A 25,875-nucleotide genomic window follows, 5' to 3' on the forward strand; every position below is an offset into this window, starting at 1 on the left:
TGTATAGTAAATATTTCAAATAACATATATAGCTGTTTAAATATCCGGGATAGTAAAATTCTTGACACATCAATATTTATCTCACATTGTTATTACGTATACAACGGTCATTAGTCAGTAGAAGTTCTAAGTTACTTCGAAATAAGATTATATTTTCTTCTAAAAAAGTATGTATGATAAATAAAATTTAAATTAAGTTAAAGTATACCAGTTAATGTAAGTATACTTTAGTTTCAAATAGTTGAAATAAGATGTTCAGATTAAACGTGAGATTTTCAAGCAAAAAAATATTACCAACGTATTACATTTTTCAATAAAAAACCTGATTAAAATATTTCATAATAACATTGACATTAATATCTATTCCAAAATTTAGCTTGGTGTAACTGTAAAGAACGTACAATTATGTCATATTATTAAAAAATGCACTATAAATATATATAATTTGTCCATATTCTAATTAATTACAAATCTCGTAAATATTTAAGAGTATTTAGTTGTCTGCTGATACATCTTGGGTATCATTTTGCCTCTTTGCCACTAAGGATGTCTTGACTTCCTCTACGGGATTTCCACCCTCAGGTGCTTGTCTCGACACTCCAGGTACAGATAATTCAGATAAGATGGAATAGTCTTTTATTTCGACCTCGGCTTGTACAGACGAGCCATCGAGTGATGGAATAGCGGTCGATTCCATACTATTAGCTGATCTTAAATCCTTTTCGCTAGATTTATAAATGACGGTAATACTATTATCGACATTTTCTGATATACTTGAAGATGTTAAATCGAAAACTTCCTTTTTTTTATCAAACTCTAAAGCAATTGCCCGATCTTTCAGTTGTGCATTATTTTGAAATAGAGCATTATTTTCTTTTGAATTATTGAGATTACTATTGCACATTGCTATGTCGAAACTTCTCGCGTATCGATTATCCAGTTGTTCCACAGCGTCTCCTTCCGGTGATACAGCAGCTGCAACTTGCAAATCTGGCATCAAATGTTGATATAAAAGCGGATTGAATATGCTATCCAAATCCGTATGGCGTACGTTAGAAGTTATTAAATAAGTTGTTAATTCATCACAGTTTGTACTGTCGTTATTTTCTTCCGCGACTAGCTCCTCACGTATTACCGTCGATATTCTGTTATGAGGCGATTCGACGGAAATGCTTTCCCCAACGGTTGTTTTAGAAGTAATAAAATTTGTCGTATGAGAGTGAGCGTGTTGTTCATTATCAGTTTGTGTGAGCACCGTGTAGGTATTAATGTCACGACCGTTTTTTTCTTTGTCTTGCGAGTTATTTCTATGTTCCCGTAAACTCGCAAATAACTCTAGAATGTTTTTTCTTATTGGTATGGCTGCTTCTGAAGATGATCTAGGTGGCAAGTCCAAAGAAAGCTTGTCAAGCAAATGATTTATATGTGTTTTGGTACCTCGCACGGGATATTCTGTATTGCTGTCCGATAAATAATTGTGCATTGAGCTATATCGATTTTGATACTGATTGGAATAATAGCCAGGATGTTGACTGAAACGTATATTGGAACTTGAACAATATCCGGTATCAGTCGCTTCGGAACTTAAAGCTCTATTTTTATTAGACGCTGGTTCAAAATGTAGATTACTATTGCTGCTTATAATGGAAGAAGTTTGCCTTTCGTCATTTATGACATTTTGATCGTTCTGTATTTCACATTGTTTTGGCATTTGTGACGTTTCATTATTAGAGTATTCAGAGACTGTGGATTGTGGATACCGTGCCATCTCAATGTTTCTGTCGTTAGTATTTTCATTGTCACTGTTTGGCTCAATTATATCAAAATCATTATCAAATTCATCTTCAAAAGCTGTGTTTGTGACATCATGCAGTCGTGACTGCAAACGTTTTGTGATTTCGTCTAATTCGGTTAATTTTTGCCTGTAACAGATATCGATCAGAATTAAATCTGTGTGAAAAAATAGCAACATAATGATAAATAAAATAAATTATAGTATTCTGGCATCACACACTTACTTCAAAGACGATGATAAGAAAGACATAGAAATGTCTTCTAGATTATGTCCAATATCTACATTTAACTTACAATCATTTTGTACATATTTGTCATTATTTTGGCTTGCATATGATATTTGATGTGCACCATTTACTTCTGTATTAGTGCAAGGCGCATTATACAGATGTGGACAGTTTGTTTGCGATAAATTACTTTGCCTTGATAAATTAGCAGTGTTAGTTGGTGCAAATTTTCCTAATGATGATAAATTATCCAGAGGTGTTATACTTATCTAAAATAAAAAGAATTTTATTGTATATGTATGTGAGGGGGGGAGAGGATATGAGACTTTTCTTTTGGAGATAGAAGTTATCACGAGATTTTACTTTAATTTGTCCATTGCATTTTCCAGTAAAATCCATGATATGAAACCATCCAGATACCGTGGGAAATCCAGTCATCAGAACCGAGAGATCAATCGCGGAAAAACCTATCACAATATCTTTTCTTAAATTTATGTCTTTAGATACATCTGGATCAATCAAATGCCACACTTTGAGAATTAATCTTTTTTGATTCTGGAAAAAAAACAGAAGTAGAACATAGATTAAGGCTACATCATAAGTTACATCATAAGTTATATCATGGATTCAATTACGACTAGACACATTTAAAACATGAATATAAAGTTACATACGTTTAAAAGTAAGTCTGTTGACAGCTTTGCATCGCATCTCCAATTCCATTTCGGATTACAACTATGTGGAAATATGTTTGTAGCTATATATGAATTTAATTGATCAGTAGAATCGAGTTTATGAGTTAAATCTTGAAAAGTTACGTATGTACTTGGTTCTATTGAATCGTTTGGTCCTTCAATCTTTGGCAAATGCAGTGCACATTCAATTTCAACAACAGATCGGAAAAAAGAACTATTGCAATTCATATTTGATTCTACTTTTTGTGAATTCCTTTCCATTAAAGATGAGTTTGAAAGATTATAAGTGTTATTTTGCTGTTGATCCAAGTCTTCGTCATATTCAGCACCGACACCGACACTTCTGTACATTTCCGTAGGTAATCGAAAATAATTTTTCAGATTACAACTATCATTATCATCAGTGAGACTATTACTATTTAGTGTATTCAAGCATAATTCTCTATGTATTTCCCTTTCATCAACTTGATTCATTTCTGTTTGAGCCGATTGGTTTGTACTGATTTTATTAATATGTAATACATTTGTCAAATGATCAACCAAAGTACGTAAAGCCAAGTGTTCCGAAGATTCAGCTTCCTGTATCGGTTTCTCCGGTCTCACATTTTTTAAGCTTGAAATATCTGTTTGACTTTCTTGAGTCTTGTAATCAACAGATGTTGAATCTTGATCGGGCATATTATAAATGTGATAAGCGAAATTATTACCACGAGTGGATTGTTTGGAACTAAGGTTTGTCACTTCAGGAACATTATACTGTATACTCTCTTGGCCGCCTATTGCATTGTTAGTATTGTCAGGAACACAGCAGTGATAGTTATAATCTGTTCGTAATATATTGTTGGTATTTCTTAGACCTCTTGATACTTCTAGTAGTGCGATTTGTTCCGCAGTACCAAGTGCGACTAATGCAAGCAGCTTTCCGCAAAATTTCCCGCTTACTGGATCGTTAATATTAACCCAACCATCTACACTTATTACAGGATACTGCGTGAAAACACAATTATATAATCAATTGAAAATTTAATTAATATACAATTAATTATAATTACCTTTGATAATAATAAGTGAGGTAAAATAAGTGGATCTCTATATGCGATGTATAACTGATGCACAGGCAGTTTTGCTATTCCCAACAAATTATCTGTTCCACTATTTTTCCGATTATATACCTCTATAATTATATAATTGTTTCTGATTCTCTCCAATAACTCTGTACCGTGAATTAAAGGTACTAGCTGAAACATATATTTTTAAGGTAAAGTTTACTTTTGTACAATTGAAATTACTTTGTTAAAAAAACAAAAAATGTTTACTTGGAAAAAATGATAGAGTGGATTTTTTGTATTGCAAATTTGACTTGTTGCTTTGTCCTCTCGCCAAAACGCTCTACATATTAGATAGGTATTAGATTCCAACAAATCTTTACCCTCAGCCACATATATCAAGCCGTGAAGTAAAACCTAAAATCAAATATAAATAACATAATATACATTTATTTAGAATACAACTTTATGTCTCGAATATAGTTGAGTGCTGCAATATGATTTAACTATTCATGTTAGGATATTACTGAATTTTGAACAACAAATAGTAATAAGAAACTACAATTATCTCACTCTGTATTGCTTCAAATTGCTTGTTGCTTTACTTTATAAGCTCTTGCTCAATTTTCAATAGCATTTAATATAAAGATGTAAACTAGATAAGCAATATTACAGCATTCATTCAGCAGAAGCTCTAATCTAAGTCATTTAAAACCCACCTTATCTTTAGTACCACTTTCTGGGTTACTTGTATCAATCTTTTTATTATCTAAACTTTGTTTTTGGTGCTCTGTTATATCTTTAGCAATAACTACGTCCTTATTGCTATTGCTAGTTAAACACTCAATTCGCTTGGCAGACACAGATGAAACTTTGCAATTAGATTTAGAGGAATGAGTCCCCGTTGCACTTTTATATTTATTATTATTTGAGCTCGTCAAAGATTTCTTCTCCAAAATAGGAAGATTTTCTTTTTTAGATATTACAGCATCTGATGAAATAATTAGATTATTGAATATTTAACAAAATATTAGGTCTATCTAATAAAGCTACATCTCAATAATATACTCACCAACAAATTCTTTTCCAAAATGAATAAAATCGCAACCTAATTCTGTTATAACTTTTAATTCACCTATTTTGATGCCCTTATTGGCAATAGCTATACAATGGATGCTACTTAAGTTTGTAGTATTTATAATGTCACTGATATTCATGAAACCAAATCCTAATTCAGTTGGAAGCTTTTGGTTACGATGTTTCACAAAAACTTTAAATTTCAAAGGAAGATTTTTTTTTATATTATGTCTTGATATACTATAAATACCTTCAGAGTTAAAGTTAACAACTGTAAAAATTAATTTTTGATCAAGTACTTATTATCATTTAACTAAAAATAATATTTGTATTTGAATAATTTTCCAACAAATATATAACTTTTTACCTTGACCCACTTGTTTTTTAGCACACGTTCTTATAAATTTAGTTTCTTTACTAGATTTGCTACTTATTTGCCTTATAGATCCAAATGTCGTATCATATTGAATAAAATATGTCAGTGACAATGGTACATCATCTGTAATTGAGAAAAAATATGATTTATTAATATTTAGAAAAATCTTAACATATTTTTATAAAATCTTCTCATAAAATATAAAATAACAAAAAGTTACGTACATTGCAAGCATGTAGATTTTGCACGTCTATATCCCGCAGGTGTCAATATGAAGGACTCGATAAAAATTCTAATACTGTTTACATAATCTAGAAGATATGTCTCTGAAGAAATACAATTCATTATAATAACACATAAATAATTTATTACAGTAACATATCAAGAAACATTTTAACATTATCTATTATTTTACAAACCTTCCAACCCAATATAAGTTGCATTTTTATCCAATGCATGTTTTTTAGGATTTTCTAATTTTACAGAGAAATTTTTATTCCATCTGGTACTCATATTATCGTCTTTACCAGTTGTAATTATTTTAGATGTCAGATCTATCAAACTTAAATTTGGAGGTATTGACCTCAACGTATTTAAAACTTTCTTTTCCTCTGAAGGAGTCATTTCCATCCCCAAAATATACTTATAAAGTTTTGTTTTATTTTCTATTGAAGCATTAGAAGACGCTCCATTGCTCAATGAATTATCACTCAGAGTTAAAGAATCTTCTTTATAAGTCTCCTTTAATATCGCTTCTCTAAGATGCTGCGCTCTAGCAACGATTTGCGTAACTAATTTGTCTGTTACCATTTCATTCATTTTTTTCCTAGATTCTTGAAACTCTAATCGCTTGGTCTTAAGAATAGATCTATATGTATTGTATGTATCAATCTGTTCAGATTTCATAGATTTCTTTTCTTCAGTGTTCACCACATTGTTGTAAGATTTTACTGGCATCTTCTCATTACATTGTAAATTGTCAATAGCAAATAATAAAATATCTCTATCTTCCTTTTTATCGTATTTGTGTGTTTTTGATTGTATGTTTGAATGCTTTGTTAAATATGTCAATTGCAAAGAAACATGTAGTTTTCCTATTTTATGATTATTGTTATTTAATATCGGAATAAATTGAGAATAATATTTACATGAAAATATCTTAGACAATTCTCCTATATGTCCTCTACCAATAATATCATGGGTATTTTCTGCAATAATTACTAGTTCTATTGTGTCACAGTTTTTAATATAATCTTCAAACAGTGTTGCAGTAGTTTTTATATCATACACTTTAGTTATATCATCAATTGTTCTTTCTGTTCCTGTGGTACTATCTCTTGGCCTGAGAAAAAAACATGAAAATTTTACATAAAACAGAAATAATAAAATATTTTCAAATATATTATCAACAAAATTCATTTAGATATTATTTTACAAACCTTCCAACCCAATATAAGTTGCATTTTTATTTTTGCCATGATTAAAATCCATATTTATCGTAAAACAAATTGCTTAAATTAAGATTATAAAATCACCTGAACTGCGCGTTATCATGTTCACCCCACCAGGAGGCCACTACCATAATATCTCCGGGACTTCTTCTAACCCACAGAATCTCATTGATAACGAGCCTTAGACTGCCGTGAATCTTACCTTCAACTAACGGCGGTAAAGATCTGCTCGATTTCATTTGTGAATCCATCTGTTCCATGCAAGACGACGCATAATTGATTATCTTCCACCTATCTATCGGTGGGTGTTTAGGTTAAATGCATGCTTGATTAATAACCACGCAAATGCAACTTGATAAGACAGTCACAAGATTACTATTATGATTACTAACGAATGCTGAGATCTGAGATTGCTGACTGCTGAGACCTGAGACGTGAGTTAAGAATGACAAATTCACTCAACAGATTTGTTTTCTATTGCTGAACTAACCACACCAAACCACACTTGCACATCTTGCATATATACATTATCAGAGAGAAACCTGAGAGAGGCCATCCCGGCATTTTTCGTCAATTTTTCTGTGTCACATTTTCCGACGCGCACCCTGATAAAGTGCGTATCAACTACGTCGTTTCGCTCGGTAACCGCACATGGTTTGCGTCCGTGCTAATGGTTCGTGTCCGAACTAGCCAGTTAGTGGGGATATGCTGCGGCCTCGCTCGGCCACGCTCGGCCGCGCTCGGCCGCGCTCGGCCGGCCCGGCGCCTCGGCAAGCTTCGAGCGAGGAGAGAAGGACAGACATACGATTTACGATTCACTGTCTCCGTCTATGACTGCTAGCTGCCTTGGCACGCGCCGGCTATGCGACGTTGCCACGATGCCACGCATTTCGGATATCGCGTACGGTGTCTCGCCGAGTGCCGAATCTCGAGTTGTTAAATATATATATATATATATATATATATATATATATATATATATATATATATATAATTTATTAACATAAAAATTAAAATTTGTTAACGTAATACTATTTTTGTTAAGTAAGGAAGGAAAGGATTTTTAGAAGTCAGAGGAACAGCTACGCATAAATAAAATATATCACCTATATGTATATTAATATTGTTATTTTATTTCAAAGTAAATTAAAAGAAGTACGATATAAAAGTATGATATAAAAGTTATATATTATTTCTCATAGTAATGAATTTGGATTCCGGTGATTTATTTATCTTCTCCAGCTTCGCCTCTGCCTCTTCCTCTACCTCCACCTCGTCCTCTGCCACTGCCTCTGCCTCTGCCTCTGCCTCTGCCTCTGCCTCTGCCTCTGCCTCTCCCTCGCATCGCGTTGTATACCGCCCGCACCAACGAGCTTAACGTTTCAGGCTGTAACAAAAAATAAATATTTTAAGTTAAATGACATTTTCGTGTATATACATATATATACGTAAATAAATTTCATTATTAACACTTTGTCGAACGCTGTCACGTATGCGTCACATGTGATATGTGCGACTGTCATTGCAAAGTGTTAATAATCATTATCAATAATGATAAGAAATTATCCCATTATTTCAACACTTACGTTTAATACGATCGGCTGAGTCGCCGTCGGAGCCGTTGCTGTGGTCGACATCGTCGCCGTGGCCATGGGCGCCGTTACGACCGCCGGGGTCGTCGTTGACGTCGTGGCTCTAGAGGCCGCGGGCCGTCGCGGCCGCCGTCGGCATCGTGATCGTGAGGGCCGTCACGGGCCTCGGGGTCGTCGTTGCTGTCGTCGGCATCGTGGCCGTAGGAGCCGTCGCGGCCGTCGTCGGCATCGTGGCCGTGGGGGCCGTCACGATCACGATGCCGACGGCGGCCGCGACGATCTCTAGAGCCACGACGTCAACGACGACCCTGGCGGTCGTAACGGCGCCCATGGCCACGGCGACGATGTCGACCACAGCAACGGCTCCGACGGCGACTCAGCCGATCGTATTAAACGTAAGTGTTGAAATAATGGGATAATTTCTTATCATTATTGATAATGATTATTAACACTTTGCAATGACAGTCGCACATATCACATGTGACGCATACGTGACAGCGTTCGACAAAGTGTTAATAATAAAATTTATTTACGTATATATATGTATATACACGAAAATGTCATTTAACTTAAAATATTTATTTTTTGTTACAGCCTGAAACGTTAAGCTCGTTGGTGCGGGCGGTATACAACGCGATGCGAGGGAGAGGCAGAGGCAGAGGCAGAGGCAGAGGCAGAGGCAGAGGCAGAGGCAGTGGCAGAGGACGAGGTGGAGGTAGAGGAAGAGGCAGAGGCGAAGCTGGAGAAGATAAATAAATCACCGGAATCCAAATTCATTACTATGAGAAATAATATATAACTTTTATATCATACTTTTATATCGTACTTCTTTTAATTTACTTTGAAATAAAATAACAATATTAATATACATATAGGTGATATATTTTATTTATGCGTAGCTGTTCTTCTGACTTCTAAAAATCCTTTCCTTCCTTACTTAACAAAAATAGTATTACGTTAACAAATTTTAATTTTTATGTTAATATATATATATATATATATATATATATATATATATATATCGTACGTATATATATATATATATATATATATTTAACAACTCGAGATTCGGCACTCGGCGAGACACCGTACGCGATATCCGAAATGCGTGGCATCGTGGCAACGTCGCATAGCCGCCAAGGCAGCTAGCAGTCATAGACGGAGACAGTAAATCGTAAATCGTATGTCTGTCCTTCTCTCCTCGCTCGAAGCTTGCCGAGGCGCCGGGCCGGCCGAGCGCGGCCGAGCGTGGCCGAGAGAGGCCGCAGCATATCCCCACTAACTGGCTAGTTCAGACACGAACCATTAACACGGACGCAAACCATGTGCGGTTACCGAGCGAAACGACGTAGTTGATACGCACTTTATCAGGGTGCGCATCGGAAAATGTGACACAAAATGCCGGGATGGCCTCTCTCAGGTTTCTCTCTGACATTATACAGTAAAGGTTCCCAGCTCCCACAGACCGAACGCGTAAAAAACGTCAAGCAGCGAGCAGCAACCCAATCGGCGAGGTGATATCAGCACTCAGCAGTGGCGTAGAAAATGGGTGCGTTCAGCCGATACTCCGCTAGCCTAGCAATCGTGAGCAGTCGCTCGTTTTCGCTCGTTTCCTCTCCTTTGACCCAATGGATTAAAAGGAAAGGAAACGAGCGAAAACGAGCGACTGCTCACGATTGCTAGGCTAGCAGAGTATCGGCTGAACGCACCCAATATCGTCTCGCTGATTGGTTACTGCTCGCTGCTTGACGCTTGACGCGTTCGGTCTGTGGGAGCCTTCAGGCTGTTTCCACTGAGCGCGTCACGCGTCGCGTCGTCCGCGTTGAACCAATCAAAACATCCCATTTCGATCCCGTCACAAGAATGTAATGAAATGGGATGTTTTGATTGGTTAACTTGTGACGACGCGACGCGTGACGCGCTCAGTGAAAACTCAGCCTTACAGTAGTGCAACTCTCTGGTTTCGAAATTCACTGGCCTAGTTTACACCGATCATTTGATATACGCGTATTAAATAGTAAATAACTAGTAAATAAGTCTGATTATTGGCTGATCAGTTCAAATATACTGTTTGATACGCGTATCAAGAGATCGGTGTAAACTATTAGGCCACTGTCAGCAACTTTCAGTACTGAAAATCTATAGTATACGTGACGTAAAATATAGATTTGCAGTACTGACAGTGATTCGTCATGGGTAGAGTCCCTATATAAGAGTCTCGCCACTTGAGTGGACTCACGCGTATTGGCTCAATCAACCATTTGTAACAAAATGGCGAAACCAATTAAAATGCGACTTTCTCCTTCTTCTTCTTAAGGTTAAAGGCCATTACACGTAACAAATATTTAGTTATAATCGTAAGGCCGTAAGAAAATAGACCAATCACAGTCGATTATTCTCCTCGAGCTCGAAGAATAATCGAGTGTGATTGGTCTATTTTCTTACGGCCCTACGATTATGACTAAAATTCGTATGTATTTGACCGGAAATGAATGTCCGGGAAAGAATCTACCATATGAAATCGTTTTTATTTCGTATGAAGACTTTTGAAGTGCAATTGAAAAGGTTTGTGAGTCATTCGTTTAATTGTAATTAATTAATTATTTTTACACCATGCATTTAGCCGAAATAGATAAATTAATAAAAGTTTTTATACGGAATCGTTTGTATTTTGTATGAAGAGTTATGAAGTGTGATTAAAAAGGTTTGTGAGTCACCCAGATAATTTTAATTACATATTTATAAACTCGGTAATTAGCCGAAATATAGATTTTTAGTTATTTATATTAAAAGAAGAAGGCGCTAGTGTTCCCGAAGGTCCGTCTGCAATCAGAATTAATATAAACGTTTTAAAAATTATTTTGTAGTGAAATAAATAAATATACAGACTAATAAGCCTGTAATTATAAGCGATAGTTGCTAATTAAGTTTGTGACTAATATTCTGTCTTGCAAAGGACCTCCGTAACGAGATCAAAGATGTACCAGCTGTGCAGGGTAAAGAGGTTATCTCAAACGCCCTGCCCTGCCACAGCCCAATTGAGCGACTCAAATGTCATTACCGCTGAGAATTACTTCTTGCCATTTGAATCAGCATGTCAGAGCTAGTCACTAAGTACGGATTGTGGTGACACAGCACTGGACTGCCTGCATAAGTTAATCGCATATAGCCATCTTACTGGCAATGTGCCTGATTCAACGGAGCCTAACAAGCTGCTGATTGTGCGCATTGTCGAGACAATCTGCGGTTGCTTTACCGGTCCACAGACCGATGAGGGTGTGCAGCTGCAGATTATTAAAGCTCTGCTGACTGTAATGACAAGCCAGCGGAGGTGTGAAGGTACACGAGAGTACGGTACTGTTAAACAATTCGTACTGTTTACAACGTTTACTTGGCGTCGCGCAACCTGGTGAATCAAACAACAGCCCGTGCGACTCTCACGCAGATGATCAACGTGATCTTCGCGCGAATGGAGACTCAGGCGGAGGAAGAGATCGTGAGGCTTGATGGGGAACATTAGCAGGAGGGTTCTGTCATAGCAAACGGCGAAACTGAAGCCAAGGTTAGACCAGAGAATGCTCCTAGTAATGATAACATTGATTCTCAAACAATTGTCAAGAGTATTCTTGATGATGTAGTAAAATCCGTGGTGCCATTGGAAGAGGAAGTCAGTTTGGAGAACGGTAGTCCGGAGAACAACGGTGACGAGGCAGCCGCTGAGAATGACAACATGGTAACTGCAAAATTCACCCATGTGCTGCAAAATGATGCAGTCCTGGTGTTTCGCGCTCTCTGCAAGCTCTCCATGAAACCGCTGCCGGACGGCACTCCCGATCCAATATCGCACGAGCTCCGTTCCAAGATCTTGTCGCTTCAGTTACTTCTGGGAATCTTTCAGAATGCCGGTCCAATATTGCGCTCTAACGAGATGTTTGTTATCACCATTAAACAGTACTTGTGTGTCGTGCTGTCAAAGAATGGCGTGTCTTTGGTGCCGGAAGTGTTCGAGCTGTCGTTAGCGCTGTTCCTGGCGCTGCTCGCCCGTTTCAAGATGCACCTCAAGATGCAGATTGAGGTGTTCTTTAAGGAGATCTTTATGAACATCCTCGAGACCTGTAGCAGCTCTTTTGAGCACAAGTGGATGGTCATACATGCGCTTACGAAGATCTGTGCGGATGCCCAGAGCGTCGTCGACATCTACGTTAACTACGATTGCGATCTCAGCAGCGAATCTCTTCGAGAAGCTCATCAATGATCTCTCTAAGATTGTTCAAGGTTGTCAAGCTCTGGAGCTAGGTGCATCGCCAAATCAGGTGCGTTATAAGAAAGAGGATGACAGGATAGGTGTATTATTTGGAACAGAGAATGTTCTTCGAAACAAGCAATATAAAGTTTTGTTTGTAATATTAGTGTCTTGCTCTTTCAGGAGAAATCCATGCGCATTCGTGGTCTCGAGTGCCTCGTGTCTATTCTGAAATGCATGGTGGAGTGGAGTCGGGATCTTTACGTAAATCCCAGCGTGCCAGCGGATCAGCAACTATTGTCACATCCACCGGATACGATGCCGGAGACCCCGCTACCGCGTTACGGCAGCGCTGGCAGCCTCTCGTCGGCCAACTCCAGTCTCCAGTCTGACTGGCAACAAGGAGGTGCCGGACTCGCCGGAGCAGTATGAAGTACAGAAACAAAAGGAGGTATGGGAGGCCGATATCAAGATCTTTAGTTGGAAGCCCGGCAAGGGTGTGCAGTACTTGCAGGAACAAGGACTGCTTGGTACTTCGCCGGAGGACGTGGCCAGGTGGCTGCACCACAATGCGCTCTATCTAAATGAAGATGGAGATGTATAAAGGGACCAGCTTTTTCACGGTCACATCAAAAAGTTGGCAAAGGTCGTAACTCATCCAAATCACAAGGACCTACACATTTTAAAAGTTCATCATTACGAATGCCATTGGTCATGGGCGCAGGCTGAATTGGCTGTGATATCGGCGTATAAGACTCCTAGGGATAAGTTGCAGTGTGTATTTCGTTGCGCGACTACCATCATGAATCCCCATGGCGTCGGAGAAAGGCATACCTGCTGCCGACGATCTGACTCCCGTGCTGGTCTATGTCATAATCAAGGTATGCAATTAAAAAGAGAATTGTGATTTTAGCAAGAAGAGTGATTGTTAACGTGTGCTTAATTTCAGACTAATCCGCCGTCGTTGTATCGACTGTTCAATATGTAGACAGCTTTTACGGGAATCGATTGGAGGGAGAGGAACAACATTGGTGGACGCAGTTCTGCGCCGCGATCGAGTTAAGACAATGGATTAACAGTTTCTCAAGAGTATCACGATAAATAAGATCAGATTTGATGCTGGTGATAATGTAGAAATGTATCATAATCATAATTTGACGATTTCATAAAGAAGAAGACCAATATCTTTGTGTAAAGCTAGCTGAACAGTTTTATGCTTTCAGTATCGTAATTAAAATTCTTAAATAGCTTCTTAAATAGTCTAAGGGTGCCATTACATGGAGCGCGGAAACGCGGAAACGCGGAAGCGCGGAAGACAAAATTTACTAGATTTCCGTCGATCCATTCCGTCTGTTTTGAATGCCTTATATTACATGGAGCATATTTTGAGCGGAAAAGCGGAACGGAGAATTATAAAATATTAATTTTTAACGGTATTTATTGATTAAAAGGCTTGTATTCAATAGATAAGCTGAAAAGATAAGCATATTAATAAAAATTGCAATGAATTACGTGAACACAATTTTAAGAAATGAATACAAATGTCTATTTGTCACTATACTGTTCCGCTTTTCCGCGCAAATTGTGCTCCATGTAATATAAGGAGAAACAAACTCGCGGAACGAACGCGTCAAAATCCGTTGTCAACGCGGATACAGTATACTCCATCAAATTTCGGAGCTGTTTAATCACATTGAAAAAAAAAGCTTTTACACATACTCTTCGATTACTTTATTATTTAATAAAAGTGGCAGTATAATATTATAGATCCAAACATCATGTTGATGGTTATTATGAAGTATATCTTATATGCAAGCCAGGGTACATACATAGGCTGCGTTAAGTACTGGCAGTGAATATCGAAACGCAGCCATACATACATACACGATAATAGCGGATTCCGCTTTTCCGTTCAAACGTGCGGGACTCAACTCGCGGAAACGCGGAATCTAGTTACTATTCTGTTCCGCGCTTCCGCGTTTCCGCGTTTCCGCGCTCCATGTAATGGCACCCTAACTGTTAGTTCTTCCGCACGTTATTATGTAGCATTAGCAAAGACTGAATCAGATTATACGTAAAGTGTGGCTTTATCTTTATTTGTAACTCTATTGTACAATTTCACAGGACATCGAAAAAAAAAGAAACGTTTAGATATTCTATAATTTATGTGTAAACAATAAAGAACTTATAGAGATTGATAACCATTTTAGCAGGATAAACTGTGTTGGCGTACTCTTTCTACATGCGTACCTTCCCCAAGAGCCGAGACTCAAACCAGATCCGTGAAAAATATCGCCACTTTCGTGGAGTTTTTGTACAGTTTTACTCTAGGAATATCGCGAGAGAAAGAAAGACTTCGGAGATTTTTATCTGAATCGATCGACATAAAGAGAGAGCATAGTAAAGAAGCTAGCTTTCGAGAATTTGAACGCATAATACTTTGTTATAATACTATGAGCGAATTAGTTTACGTCACTCTGTCAAGTTTTAATATTAAATTACTAGTAATATATCGATATCGGTAGTTTAATAATAATAATACATTAAAAAGCGCTCAATTTAAAAGTAGGGCAATCTTAATAAACGACTGTAAAAAAAATTCAAGGTGGACCGCAATGGACAATTCGGTTGCTCTGACATGCTAACTTAAATGGCAAGAATAAGTACTTCTCAGCGGTAATGACATTTAAGTCTCTTTTAATTGGGTTGTGGCAGGGCGTTTGAGATAACCTGCTCTTCACCCTGCACAGCTGGTACATCTTTACAAACTTAATTAGCAACTATCGCTTATAATTACAGGCTTATTAGTCTGTATATTTATTTATTTCACTACAAAATAATTTTTAAAACGTTTATATTAATTCTGATTGCAGACGGACCTTCGGGAACACTAGCGCCTTCTTCTTTTAACATAAATAACTAAAAATCTATATTTCGGCTAATTACCGAGTTTATAAATATTTAATTAAAATTATCTGGGTGACTCACAAACCTTTTTAATCACACTTCATAACTCTTCATACAAAATACAAACGATTCCGTATAAAAACTTTTATTAATTTATCTATTTCGGCTAAATGCATGGTGTAAAAATAATTACAATTAAACGAATGACTCACAAACCTTTTCAATTGCACTTCAAAAGTCTTCATACGAAATACAAACGATTTCATATGGTAGATTCTTTCCCGGACATTCATTTCCGGTCATATACATACGAATCTTAACGCTCGCATGATGCTTGTGTCGACTTGAGTCGCTAAATGAAAAGCACCCTATATCTACTTATCGCTCACAACACTCGCGAGCATCATTTCGTCCTTCTTTAACATTTGACAAACAACAAAAGGATGAAATAATTCCACGAGCGTATAGGAATTTATAGGTTTGTTTGCGTCGCACGCCCCGCCATGCTCCTACTTACTCCAACGCACTCCAAAAACTCGAAAGCTTTCCAGCAAGCGACACAAGTCGGCACAAACATCATTCTATCTTTCTTTTTTAGCAATGAGTAACAAAGATAAAACGATACTTGTGTCGACTTGTGTCGCTTGCTGGAAAGCTGCAGCAGGCGACACAAGTCGGTACAAACATCATTCTATCTTTTTTTTTAGCAATGAGTAACAAAGATAAAACGATACTTGTGTCGACTTGTGTCGCTTGCTGGAAAGCTGCAGCAGGCGACACAAGTCGGTACAAACATCATTCTATCTTTTTTTTTAGCAATGAGTAACAAAGATAAAACGATACTTGTGTCGACTTGTGTCGCTTGCTGGAAAACTGCCCTCATCTCACATCTGCTCCAATCGCCACCCTTTATTACCCTTGATCCAAGTGTCTCTGCATTGGAGTATGCGACACGAACAAACCTTAGGACTCTACACGAGCATTGCGAGCGATAAGTGGAACGCACCGTGCAGTGCACTATAGTTCACTGTAGTTCACTGAGAAGAACTGTAAAACTTGGAGGTTAAATTGACGCATGAACACGTGTTTTGTAATTGCCGGACAAGTACGAAAAAATGGCTAGAAAGAGTTTAGCTGACAAAATAAATGCTTTAGTTACAACGAAACCTGATTTCGGCTCAGACGAAGAGCCGGAAGATACGAAAGCAAAAGTAGTGGAATCTTACAACGAGAGCGATGTCTCAGACGACGAATTTCGGACATCTAAAATTCGCAGACAAAATGTTGATGCCTTGGATAAAGTGGATAAGAGGTAAATTTTATATAAGTATTTTATATTTGCACATGTGAAAGATAAAAAGGTATTTATATAGAATAGCTACTGCACTTCAAAAATTAATAAAAATAGGCTCATTTGAAGCATTTTGGCACGAAACGAAAGAATCTGGCAGAAAAAATGCGGCGGTCTGCCCTGCGAAGCGAGATATTTAGCGTTAAAGTTGACGATTCTTAGGTTAGAAATCCTGTCATACCGACGTGATGTAGCGATCATGAACAAGCCTCGCGGCCATACGCGCATGCAAAAGTGTGCGAATTTTAAGCGTATGCATACTTATAATGCATAAATATGGTAATTGTTTAGATGGGGGGGGGATCACCTTGGATGACCTTGATATTTTAGTATGTTGTCAAGGTCACCCTCCTGAGTGACCTTCAGAAGATTTCAGCCCGCACTCGTTATTCGTTAAAAAGTTATTAACAAAAAAAGTTTGGAAAATATAGCAGTTATTTTGAGTATTGGAAGGCATAAATCAAAATAACTAATATATACATGTGTGTGCCCTGCTTTAAAGAAAATCACAACTTCTATAAAGCAGGGCAACACACGTGTGTGTGTGTGTGTGTGTCCTGCTTTAACGAAAATCACAACTTCTATAAAGCAGGACATACACACATGTGTGTGTGCTCGTGATCGCTACATCACGTCGGTATAACAGGACTTCTAACCTAAGAATCGTCAACTTTAACACTAAATATCTCGCTTCGCAGGGTCATGTTCCAAAACTCATTCTAGTTAACTAAAATGCTATAGTGTACGTGACGTAAACTATAGATTTTAGTTACCCAGAGTGAGTTTTGGAACATGACCCAGGGCAGACCGCCGCGTTTTTCTGCCAGATTCTTTTGTTTCGTGCCAAAATGCGTCGTATGAGCCTATTTTTATTAATTTTTGAGGTGCAGTAGCTATTCTATATAAATACCGATAAAAAATTAGTATGTAAATAAAATCTTGAAAATGTCACAATTTATTCATATTGTTAACGCAGGTATGCTGGCAAAAAAATTTCGAGGAAAGATATATACAGTGACGAGGACGATAATATGAGTGAAGATGTGGAAAGTGAAGGCTCCAACGAAGATGCTGAAGATAAAGAGATGGATGATACACGGGAGCAAAGTAACGATGAGTTAGGCAGCAATAGAAAAACAAATTTGAAAGAAGGATGTACAGATGTCTCAGAAAGTATGTCTGATTTGGAAGACCAAGATGATGATAACATAGATATCAATGATCCGTTTTACAAACGGAAAGACTCTACTATTAGAACAATGTCTGAAACAAATGTTAGAGCAGAAATAGAGAAAGGTAATAGTGTCAGGAATCAACTAAAACTTTGGGAAAGTTTCTTGGAGATGCGAATAAAACTGCAGAAATGCGTTGTAATTAGTAATCAAATGCCACAATATGACACACATAGAGAACTCAGATCAGACGTAGTTTTCGTGAAGAAGGTTAATGAAACTAAAAGCAAATTGACACTAATCATGGAAAACATGTTGCGACTGAAAGATCTTTTATTGAAACAATATCCCGAAACGAGAGATCTATGCATTGATGCTGTAAAAAGAAAAACTGACAAGGATATGAATGTAAATACGGATTCAATGGATGAAGAAATATCTTCTGACACCGAAGACGAATTAGAAAATGGAAAGCAATTGTCCATTGATGAAGATATAGAAGCAGTTGAAGAACCAGTGCCACAAAAACGTTTGAGATATAATGACTATGAGAAAATTTTACAAAAAGATCATGATTCCTACAGAGAATATAGGAATTCTGTTATAAAGAAATGGAACGACAAGACACGGATTGCAACAAGCTCGTTAAGTAAGGGCTCAGGTCAGACTACACTGAAACAAATTGAATTTGCTATGAGTGATATAAGCAAGTTACGAAAAAGAACTCAACTGAAGCGTTCCGAGTACAACGTTGTCGGTAAATCTTTGTCGAACGAAGACAATGATGGTAGAAGAATTCAGGAATATGATGTAGAAATTTATGATGATGACGATTTTTATCATCAACTATTGAGGAACCTGATAGAGTATAAATCGTCGGATGTAACAGATCCTATACAGCTCAGCAAACAGTGGATCCAATTGCAGAACATGCGTAAGAAAATGAAAAGAAAAATCGATACGCGTGCGACAAAGGGCAGAAAAGTGCGATACAATGTTCACAATAAGTTAATTAATTTTATGGCACCCATTACGGTATATGACACATGGACAGACAATGCAAAGAATGAATTATATAATTCGTTATTTGGTAAAATAAAATCGACGGAAGAACAGATGAAACAGTAATTATGGTTGTTTAATTATAGTATATAAATTTACGTCTATAATATACAAAAATTTGTATTTCATATATGTATTGATAAATAAATTCACTATTTGTTCCCATATAATTGAAATAATGTATTTTTGCTAAGTAACAGTAACTGTTACATCTGTTTTATCGATAAAATTACCATTTTCTTTCCACTCATATGTAGCGTCGTATTAATTTGACAGAATTAAAAATGCTTTTCCATAATTGCAGTACGTACATCAATGATTCAGAGAAACTTTGATTTTATATAGAAAACGGGAAAAAATTACGGAACTACAGATTTCCTTACCTACTTTTATCCTAATATGGCGTCTCGAGTTGCGGCGAGCTGTCAGCTCGTCACAAGATGTATTTTATATAAGAGAAATACCATTGGTACAAACGCGAAAACAAGTTCCCCTAAATTGCACAACAATAAAAACATCGATAAACCCCTCCAAAAAAATATTACAATAGTAGTGTGGTTGGACTCGATTCTAACCTAAATCGAGTCCAACCGCACTACTATTGTGACATTTTTTTAATTATAGTAAATAATTAAATACAATTAAATCGTGCGTGTAAAATCATATTTTATATTATTATAATTATTGAAATGTTGCAATATGTTTGTTTTCAATTACCTGATGACGGACTGTTAAGCCCCTTGCACAATAGGCGATAGCGATAGCGATAGCGACAGCGACAAAGTTGCCGACACAGGGTGCGTTCGGGAAGACGCTATTAGTGCTATTTGCTTATTTTATCCTTGTTTTACACCTGATGAGCGATAAAGATAGAATGATGCAATAGCGTTAATAGCGCGCTTCCCGAACGCAGCCAAAGGTATGTATGTCGGCAACCTTGTCGCTATTAGAGTCCCTTTATAAGAGTCTGGACAGACTGGTCCTTATTTTCATTGGACGTGCAACACCATGGCGGAACCAATCACGAGCGGTAAAATAACGAGCCTTAGGCCCCGGACACACACTTTTTCGTAACAGTAACAGTAGGATTTCGACCAATCGTGTTACTCGATTCGGGAACGTATGGCCGTACGTTTTCGAATCGAGCAACGTGATTGGTCGAAATCCTACTGTTACGTTCTACGGAAAGTGTGTGTGGCCAGCTTTAGGAGCCTCTCTCGGTGCGTATTATGGAACTTTTCGAAATGGATTCCGATCGGAATTGTTATTTCCTACATTTCTATTGTATTTTTAGAAAAAACTGTCATGCATTTATCTATATATATATCTCGTAATTTTCTCTATCAATAAATTGTTGTATACTATTATAATTTATTTTATTGAAATATTTTTTTCAGGTATTTTGAAGTTTTGGTTATCTTATCTCTATCAAGTCAAAATAAAAATATAGACAAACTCACACTTTCTCACAGCCTCTGTAGAATTCTCTCACGATATCACAACAATACAACGATTACGTGTAGTCATCGACGCCATAGTATTTTTCTTCCATCTAGGGCGTCTAGAATAGAATCCCTATATACGTGACATTCACGCCATGTTGTTGCACTCCCAAAGTCTGTCCAGACTCCCAAAGTCTGTCTGACCCCTATTCTGTAACTCGTAACGACAGTGTCGATATCGTTACGTTGTCGTTGCGCAGGTATACTATATGGAAAAAAAGCTGCGCAACGACGATATAACGATACCGACACTGTCGTTAGAGTTACAGAATAGACTCTTATAAAGGGACTCTAGTCGCTATCGCTATCGCTATCGCTATCGCCTATTGTGCAAGGGGCTTTAAAGCCATTGCACGTAACAAGTTTTTAGTCATAATTGTAAGGCCGTAAGAAAATAGACCAATCACGGTTGATTATTCTCCTTGAGCTCGAAGAATAATCGAGTGTGATTGGTCAATTTTCTTACGGCCTTACAATTATGACTAAAATCTTGTTACGTGCAATGGTCTTTACTTGACTAGGAGCTGCAAAAGGACTACCTTAAGGCTGATTTATAGAGACCGTAACCGTTGATTTAAGCCGTAATCTTTAAGAAATTGACCAATCACAGTCGAATGTGAGAAGAACAATCGACTGTGATTGAACAATTTCTTAAAGATTACGGCTTAAATCAACGGTTACGGCCTCTATAAATCAGCCTTTAAGCAGTAAAACTCAAGCAGTAAGGCCCGGTTTCACCAACGTTGGAAGTTGGAAAGAGACGAAGAGTGAGTTTAATCGACCGATTAGATTAAATCACGTTGGTGAAACCGGGCCTAAGCAAATCAGCCAATTACAGTTAAGAACTTAAGTACGGCCCTAAAGTGATCCTAAAACTGTCTGTAATACCTACACTCGATTTTAACAATATTTGCTTCGTATAAAAATTCTACAACTTGATGTTACAAAATGAGGGTGCAGGTCCATTCAGTAGACATCAAGGAATATCATACCGCGTTTGTAGAATTAGGCTGAGACTCCAAACAAAAAAGTTAAGCGAAAAGTACGATTACGTGAACATAATATCGTACTTTTCGTTTAACTTTTTTGTTTGGAGTCAGCCTAATTCTACAAACGGTATGATATTCCTCGTGCTCAAGTTTTTCTATGGACGGTATTCATAGTCGATTCTTATATTTAAGACCATTTTAAGCTGCGGTCCACTTGACGCTACAACCCCGATAGCACCAATATCCTATAAATATTTCATATAACGTCCATAGGCATTCTGGACATAATATGGACATCCATAGGATATTGTGTGCTGTCTGGGAAATACTTCGAAGAATTCTTCTTCTCTTTTCTTTCATTGAAGGAAGAAGGAGAAGAAGAACGCTCCACAAAGCATTTGTATAGCGTCAAGTGGACCGCAGCCTTATTAAGGTGCGAATTCATGGGACGCTCGTTTCAGCGTATCGCGAAATCACGTGATTTCGCGCTGACGCTAGCGTCAAGCAAAGAAAGCTGGATTTTCTCAGCTTTAGCGTCAAAGCCAAAGCAGCGCGAAGACGCCAAAATTTTGACGCTGTTTTCCTTTTCATGAATTTCAATTGACGCCGACGTCACGTGTGGTCATGCGACCTTCTTGCCGCTGAAAATGAGCGTCGAGCGTCAGCATGAAAAGGCACCTTTAAGGTGCGAATTCATGGGACGCTCGTTTCAGCGTATCGCGAGATTACGTGATTTCGCGCTGACGCTAGCGTCAAGCAAAGAAAGCTGGATTTTCTCAGCTTTAAGCGTCAAAGCCAAAGCAGCGCAAAGACGCCGAAATTTTGACGCTGTTTTCCTTTTCATGAATTTCAATTGACGCTGGCGTCAATTGTGGTCATGTGACCTTCTTGCCGCTGAAAATGAGCGTCGAGAGTCAGCATGAAAAGGCATCTTCAAGTACAATCTTAAGATGTCGTTAACCAATCACAGAGCCGTATTAGCATTTTAAGATATTACTTAAAACGGTCTTATAGCGTTTTCGATTTGGTGACTCGACCGACTCTGGGTCGGGTCGAGTCAGATCTCAAGTTCGATTTAAAACTCGATATCTTTATAGCGTTTTTTCTTGGCTGCACTATTGCCCACTAGTGCAACACTAGTGCAACATTAATGCAACGCTATTGGGTAGTGCAGGGCAGTGCAGGGCGATAGTGCAGCCAAGAAAAAACGCTATTAGGAACGCATTCAGTATCATGACGGAAGGTGTGTCTCCTAACCTATTACTGATAGTTCACGGAAGCTCTAGCACTATTAGCACATGCGGAACTTCATACTTCAATAGATCTCGAGAAAATTTTTCAGCTCGTATTAAGTAAATGTAATAAATATAACAATGAGTGGATTAGGTAAGAAATTTGCACTATGTTAGTAATTACTGTTAATTATAAAAAAGAACAAATGTACATATATGTACATTTGTTTTATTACATTTACTTAATACGAGCTGAAAAACTTTCGCGAGATCTTTTGAAGTATGAAGTTCCGCATGTGCCAATAGTGCAATATATATATACATATATATGTACATACATATGTATGTGTGTATGTATGATATATATTATAAGACCGTGTGTATGATATATATGTATATGTATAAATATATTTCCGGAAAAATAGAGAATAAGAAATAAAACTAAAATTAATATGCCTATTATACGTTTTACATAATTTCATCATTATAAATATTGAAAGAAATCTAAAATTTTGTTAATTGAAACGACGCTGATAAGCATGTACGATTTTTATTCAGAAAGGGGAAGAGGGTGAAACATAACATTGAAAATCATAAAAAAAATTTTATTGATTCGTCAATTTAGACAATTTTTTTTTTACAACAAATTTCTTTGCGACTTTGAGATTTTCCTGGTGGGCATTTTGTCTCATTCTTAGTCGTATGTAATATCAGAGAGAATATATTATCGAATATGACAAATGTCTGAGGCGTGCTCTTTGCAAAGAAAAGTGAATTTAAAAGAAGACATAACTTTTCATCTAGCGTGCAATCAAAAACATCGCGCCGGGATGCATATTTAGTAAAACATGCCTCTACGTGACGATAATCAAGTTGAAAAAATTCAAATTTGCGTGAATCAGTCCTCTTGATTTTAGATCGACCAAATGCGACATTGAAGATGAACTAGAAGAGTCTGATTTTATCGCTTCTTGACAAGTAACGCATTTTTTGTGAATTTTTAATAATTGCTTACATAGGTAACCTGTGAATCCCATATAAATATGTAAAGGAGTATGTCACATGTCCGGATGACATGCAATGGGAGGAAAATATTCTAGTCTACGATGATATCTATGAACAAAACTAAATATATAAGTATGCAATAGCAATTCATGGCGAAAACGAGAAGCAATATCAGTCTACAATACAAAAATTCCTACGATATAAGAAATAGATCTTAAAATAAAAAACCTGTAACGTAGTAAATAATACAGTCAAGGATAGGGGAATCGGACAGGGCATAATCGTGGTCAGGATTATTCTCAATGACGTCATCTGCCTCCCAATCGTCGTGCTGCAGAATCTCGTCTAGCTTCGCTCGAATTTCACGTTGATACTTAACACTTTTCGCCTCAGACTTTTGCCCATAGGCTGTTTTTAAATCATGCAATGACAGCAGAAGCTGTGGCGACGATTGTTCGGACACAGTGCAGTTTCCAAATTTTGGAGGCTTTATTATGCTATACACCGACAATATTTTATACAGCTGCAAGAACGTGGGGCTGTGTGGGTGATCGTTACACCCAGCGGCTTGACGAATGGTGCCAAAGAATTTCTAGAAAAATCGTACGTACATGTACATTTATTTATTGCAGGTAATTATTGTATTAAAAAAGTCAATATAAATTGGAAAGTACCTCCAAGTTATCTTGATTAACTTTTCCTGTTAATAGATATTGGAAATCAAATTTTCCAATGAGATAACAGCACATATCCATAGTAGATCGCAGAGATATTCGCAACGCTTTCAAAGTCTCTCTTGTTAAATATTTATCAGCCGTTATCTCCCCTTTTTGCAATGCCGTCTCCCACTCGTTTAACCATTCAAGAGATTCTTGCAATACCTGAAGTTATAAGATAAAGATAACGCTTGTACGAAAGCAATTGTCGACAAAGATAAATAAATTTTCAATAATTTATGGTAAACTTTTCGAGAAGCATCATTATGCATACCTTGAAGTCTTTACTCTCTGGGGTAAGCCCTTCATTCGGAGTTTTGCGGTTCAACGCATCGAACATATCATTCATTCGCTTACAGAACCCGATCGTTTCCTCACATCCTTTCAGAGGTCCTTCCGGGTTATAGCGTAAATAAAAATGTAACCCTTGTACCACAGAGTTGCTAAAAACCTGTAACAGTGCAAATACAAAACACATTACTTATGAAATGGGCAAACTATTTAAAAAAAGTAAAAACGTAAGTGGAATATAAATTACCTGTGTCGCAAGTCGAACGCGCATTTTCGAAGTGCTGTCTAACACTACGTGCCGTTGTGTTAACTTTGGACAGGTCCTCGCATTCCCAGCATGTTGGATGTCAAGGTTGAACAGAGCTGCGATGTAATCCCAACATATATGTAATTGTTGGACGATTTAACCTGCGGAATTGAACACATAAACATTAATTTTATTGCGATCATGTAAGTTACACTCTCGCGTTACTTTCTCAAAATTTTTTTCTTTTTAGTTCGGGTTTCCAGGGATACGTTAGTCAAGCAAGTTTTTCTTTCAAGTAATGAAGGCATTATGAGGGTAAGTAACAATGAGAAAATGCGTCATACTCTCGCGTGATTCTCTTTATAAGAGCCACTTCGACCAAACTCCGATTAACTTAATCGTTGATTAGTCTACTGGAAATGACCAATCGCATTTGTCAATCTGCTTAATGAGCAAATCCGATTGGTCATTTCCAATGGACTAATCAACGATTAAGTTAATCGGAGTTTGGTCGAAGTAACCCTTAATATTTCTTAATCTTTTTTCAGGTCGATTTTCCAGAGATACGTTAGTCAGGTAAGTTCTTCCTTCAAGTAATGAAGGCGTCATAACGGTAGGTAATAAAAAAAAAAATGAGTTATGCTTTTGCGTGGCCTTCTTAACATTTCATTTCTTTTTTTTTCAGATTGGGTTTTGAAAAACACGTCATTCAAATAAGTTTTTAAAATATTGTTAAGTTTCATTGTTTACAATTCAAAATACTTTCAAAGCAATCATAAGCTTCTAAAAACTTACCCGCAATTTTTTCTTGTTATACAGCCTGTTCCGAACATTTTTGATGACATGGGGCGCATCAGAAAAGACGAAAACTTTTCGGTCGTCATCTACAGGATGCGTGAA

The 25,875-nt window shown here is 37.2% G+C and overlaps 2 protein-coding genes, 2 long non-coding RNA genes and 1 pseudogene across 10 annotated transcripts; 3 read left to right on the forward strand and 2 right to left on the reverse strand.

Annotated features, from left to right (window-relative positions):
- Nucleotides 1-283: 283 nt before the first annotated feature.
- LOC143908830 (uncharacterized) lies at nucleotides 284-19,485 on the reverse strand. 5 transcript variants are annotated; one of them, XM_077426646.1, is made up of 13 exons: nucleotides 19,377-19,485; nucleotides 6,751-6,917; nucleotides 5,635-6,557; nucleotides 5,440-5,541; nucleotides 5,207-5,338; nucleotides 4,835-5,110; nucleotides 4,482-4,753; nucleotides 4,033-4,179; nucleotides 3,769-3,954; nucleotides 2,696-3,703; nucleotides 2,385-2,576; nucleotides 2,019-2,290; nucleotides 284-1,922 (listed from the first exon to the last, which is right to left on the reverse strand). In XM_077426646.1, exons 2-13 carry the CDS (start codon nucleotides 6,915-6,917, stop codon nucleotides 494-496), a joined length of 5,106 nt encoding a protein of 1,701 aa, XP_077282772.1. In that variant the 5' UTR covers nucleotides 19,377-19,485; the 3' UTR covers nucleotides 284-493. The 5 variants fall into 5 exon arrangements, with proteins under 5 accessions (XP_077282772.1, XP_077282770.1, XP_077282769.1 ...); XM_077426644.1 differs by lacking the exon at nucleotides 19,377-19,485 and adding an exon at nucleotides 7,059-7,576; XM_077426643.1 differs by lacking the exon at nucleotides 19,377-19,485 and adding an exon at nucleotides 7,059-7,576 and having other exon boundaries at nucleotides 6,751-6,957.
- LOC143908840 (uncharacterized) lies at nucleotides 7,778-8,388 on the reverse strand. The gene is made up of 2 exons (XR_013260265.1): nucleotides 8,253-8,388; nucleotides 7,778-8,053 (listed from the first exon to the last, which is right to left on the reverse strand). It is a non-coding gene; the product is annotated as an uncharacterized LOC143908840 (long non-coding RNA).
- LOC143908839 (uncharacterized) lies at nucleotides 8,377-9,128 on the forward strand. Its single transcript, XR_013260264.1, has 2 exons — nucleotides 8,377-8,653; nucleotides 8,853-9,128. It is a non-coding gene; the product is annotated as an uncharacterized LOC143908839 (long non-coding RNA).
- On the forward strand, nucleotides 9,657-14,720 carry LOC143908817 (brefeldin A-inhibited guanine nucleotide-exchange protein 2-like; annotated as a pseudogene). Its single transcript, XR_013260260.1, has 4 exons — nucleotides 9,657-9,731; nucleotides 11,215-12,571; nucleotides 12,685-13,382; nucleotides 13,451-14,720. The product of XR_013260260.1 is annotated as a brefeldin A-inhibited guanine nucleotide-exchange protein 2-like (transcript).
- On the forward strand, nucleotides 16,249-19,163 carry Aatf (Apoptosis antagonizing transcription factor). 2 transcript variants are annotated; one of them, XM_077426661.1, is made up of 2 exons: nucleotides 16,249-16,720; nucleotides 17,736-19,163. In XM_077426661.1, the coding sequence occupies exons 1-2, from the start codon at nucleotides 16,524-16,526 to the stop codon at nucleotides 19,057-19,059; spliced, it is 1,521 nt and encodes a 506-aa protein (XP_077282787.1). In that variant the 5' UTR covers nucleotides 16,249-16,523; the 3' UTR covers nucleotides 19,060-19,163. The 2 variants fall into 2 exon arrangements, with proteins under 2 accessions (XP_077282787.1, XP_077282788.1); XM_077426662.1 differs by lacking the exon at nucleotides 16,249-16,720 and adding an exon at nucleotides 16,814-17,643.
- Nucleotides 19,486-25,875: the final 6,390 nt, after the last annotated feature.

Source organism: Temnothorax americanus, unplaced genomic scaffold, assembly GCF_048541705.1.
Source record: "Temnothorax americanus isolate GAGA-0224 unplaced genomic scaffold, ASM4854170v1 Scaffold117, whole genome shotgun sequence".
Classification (NCBI taxonomy): Eukaryota; Metazoa; Arthropoda; class Insecta; order Hymenoptera; family Formicidae; genus Temnothorax; species Temnothorax americanus.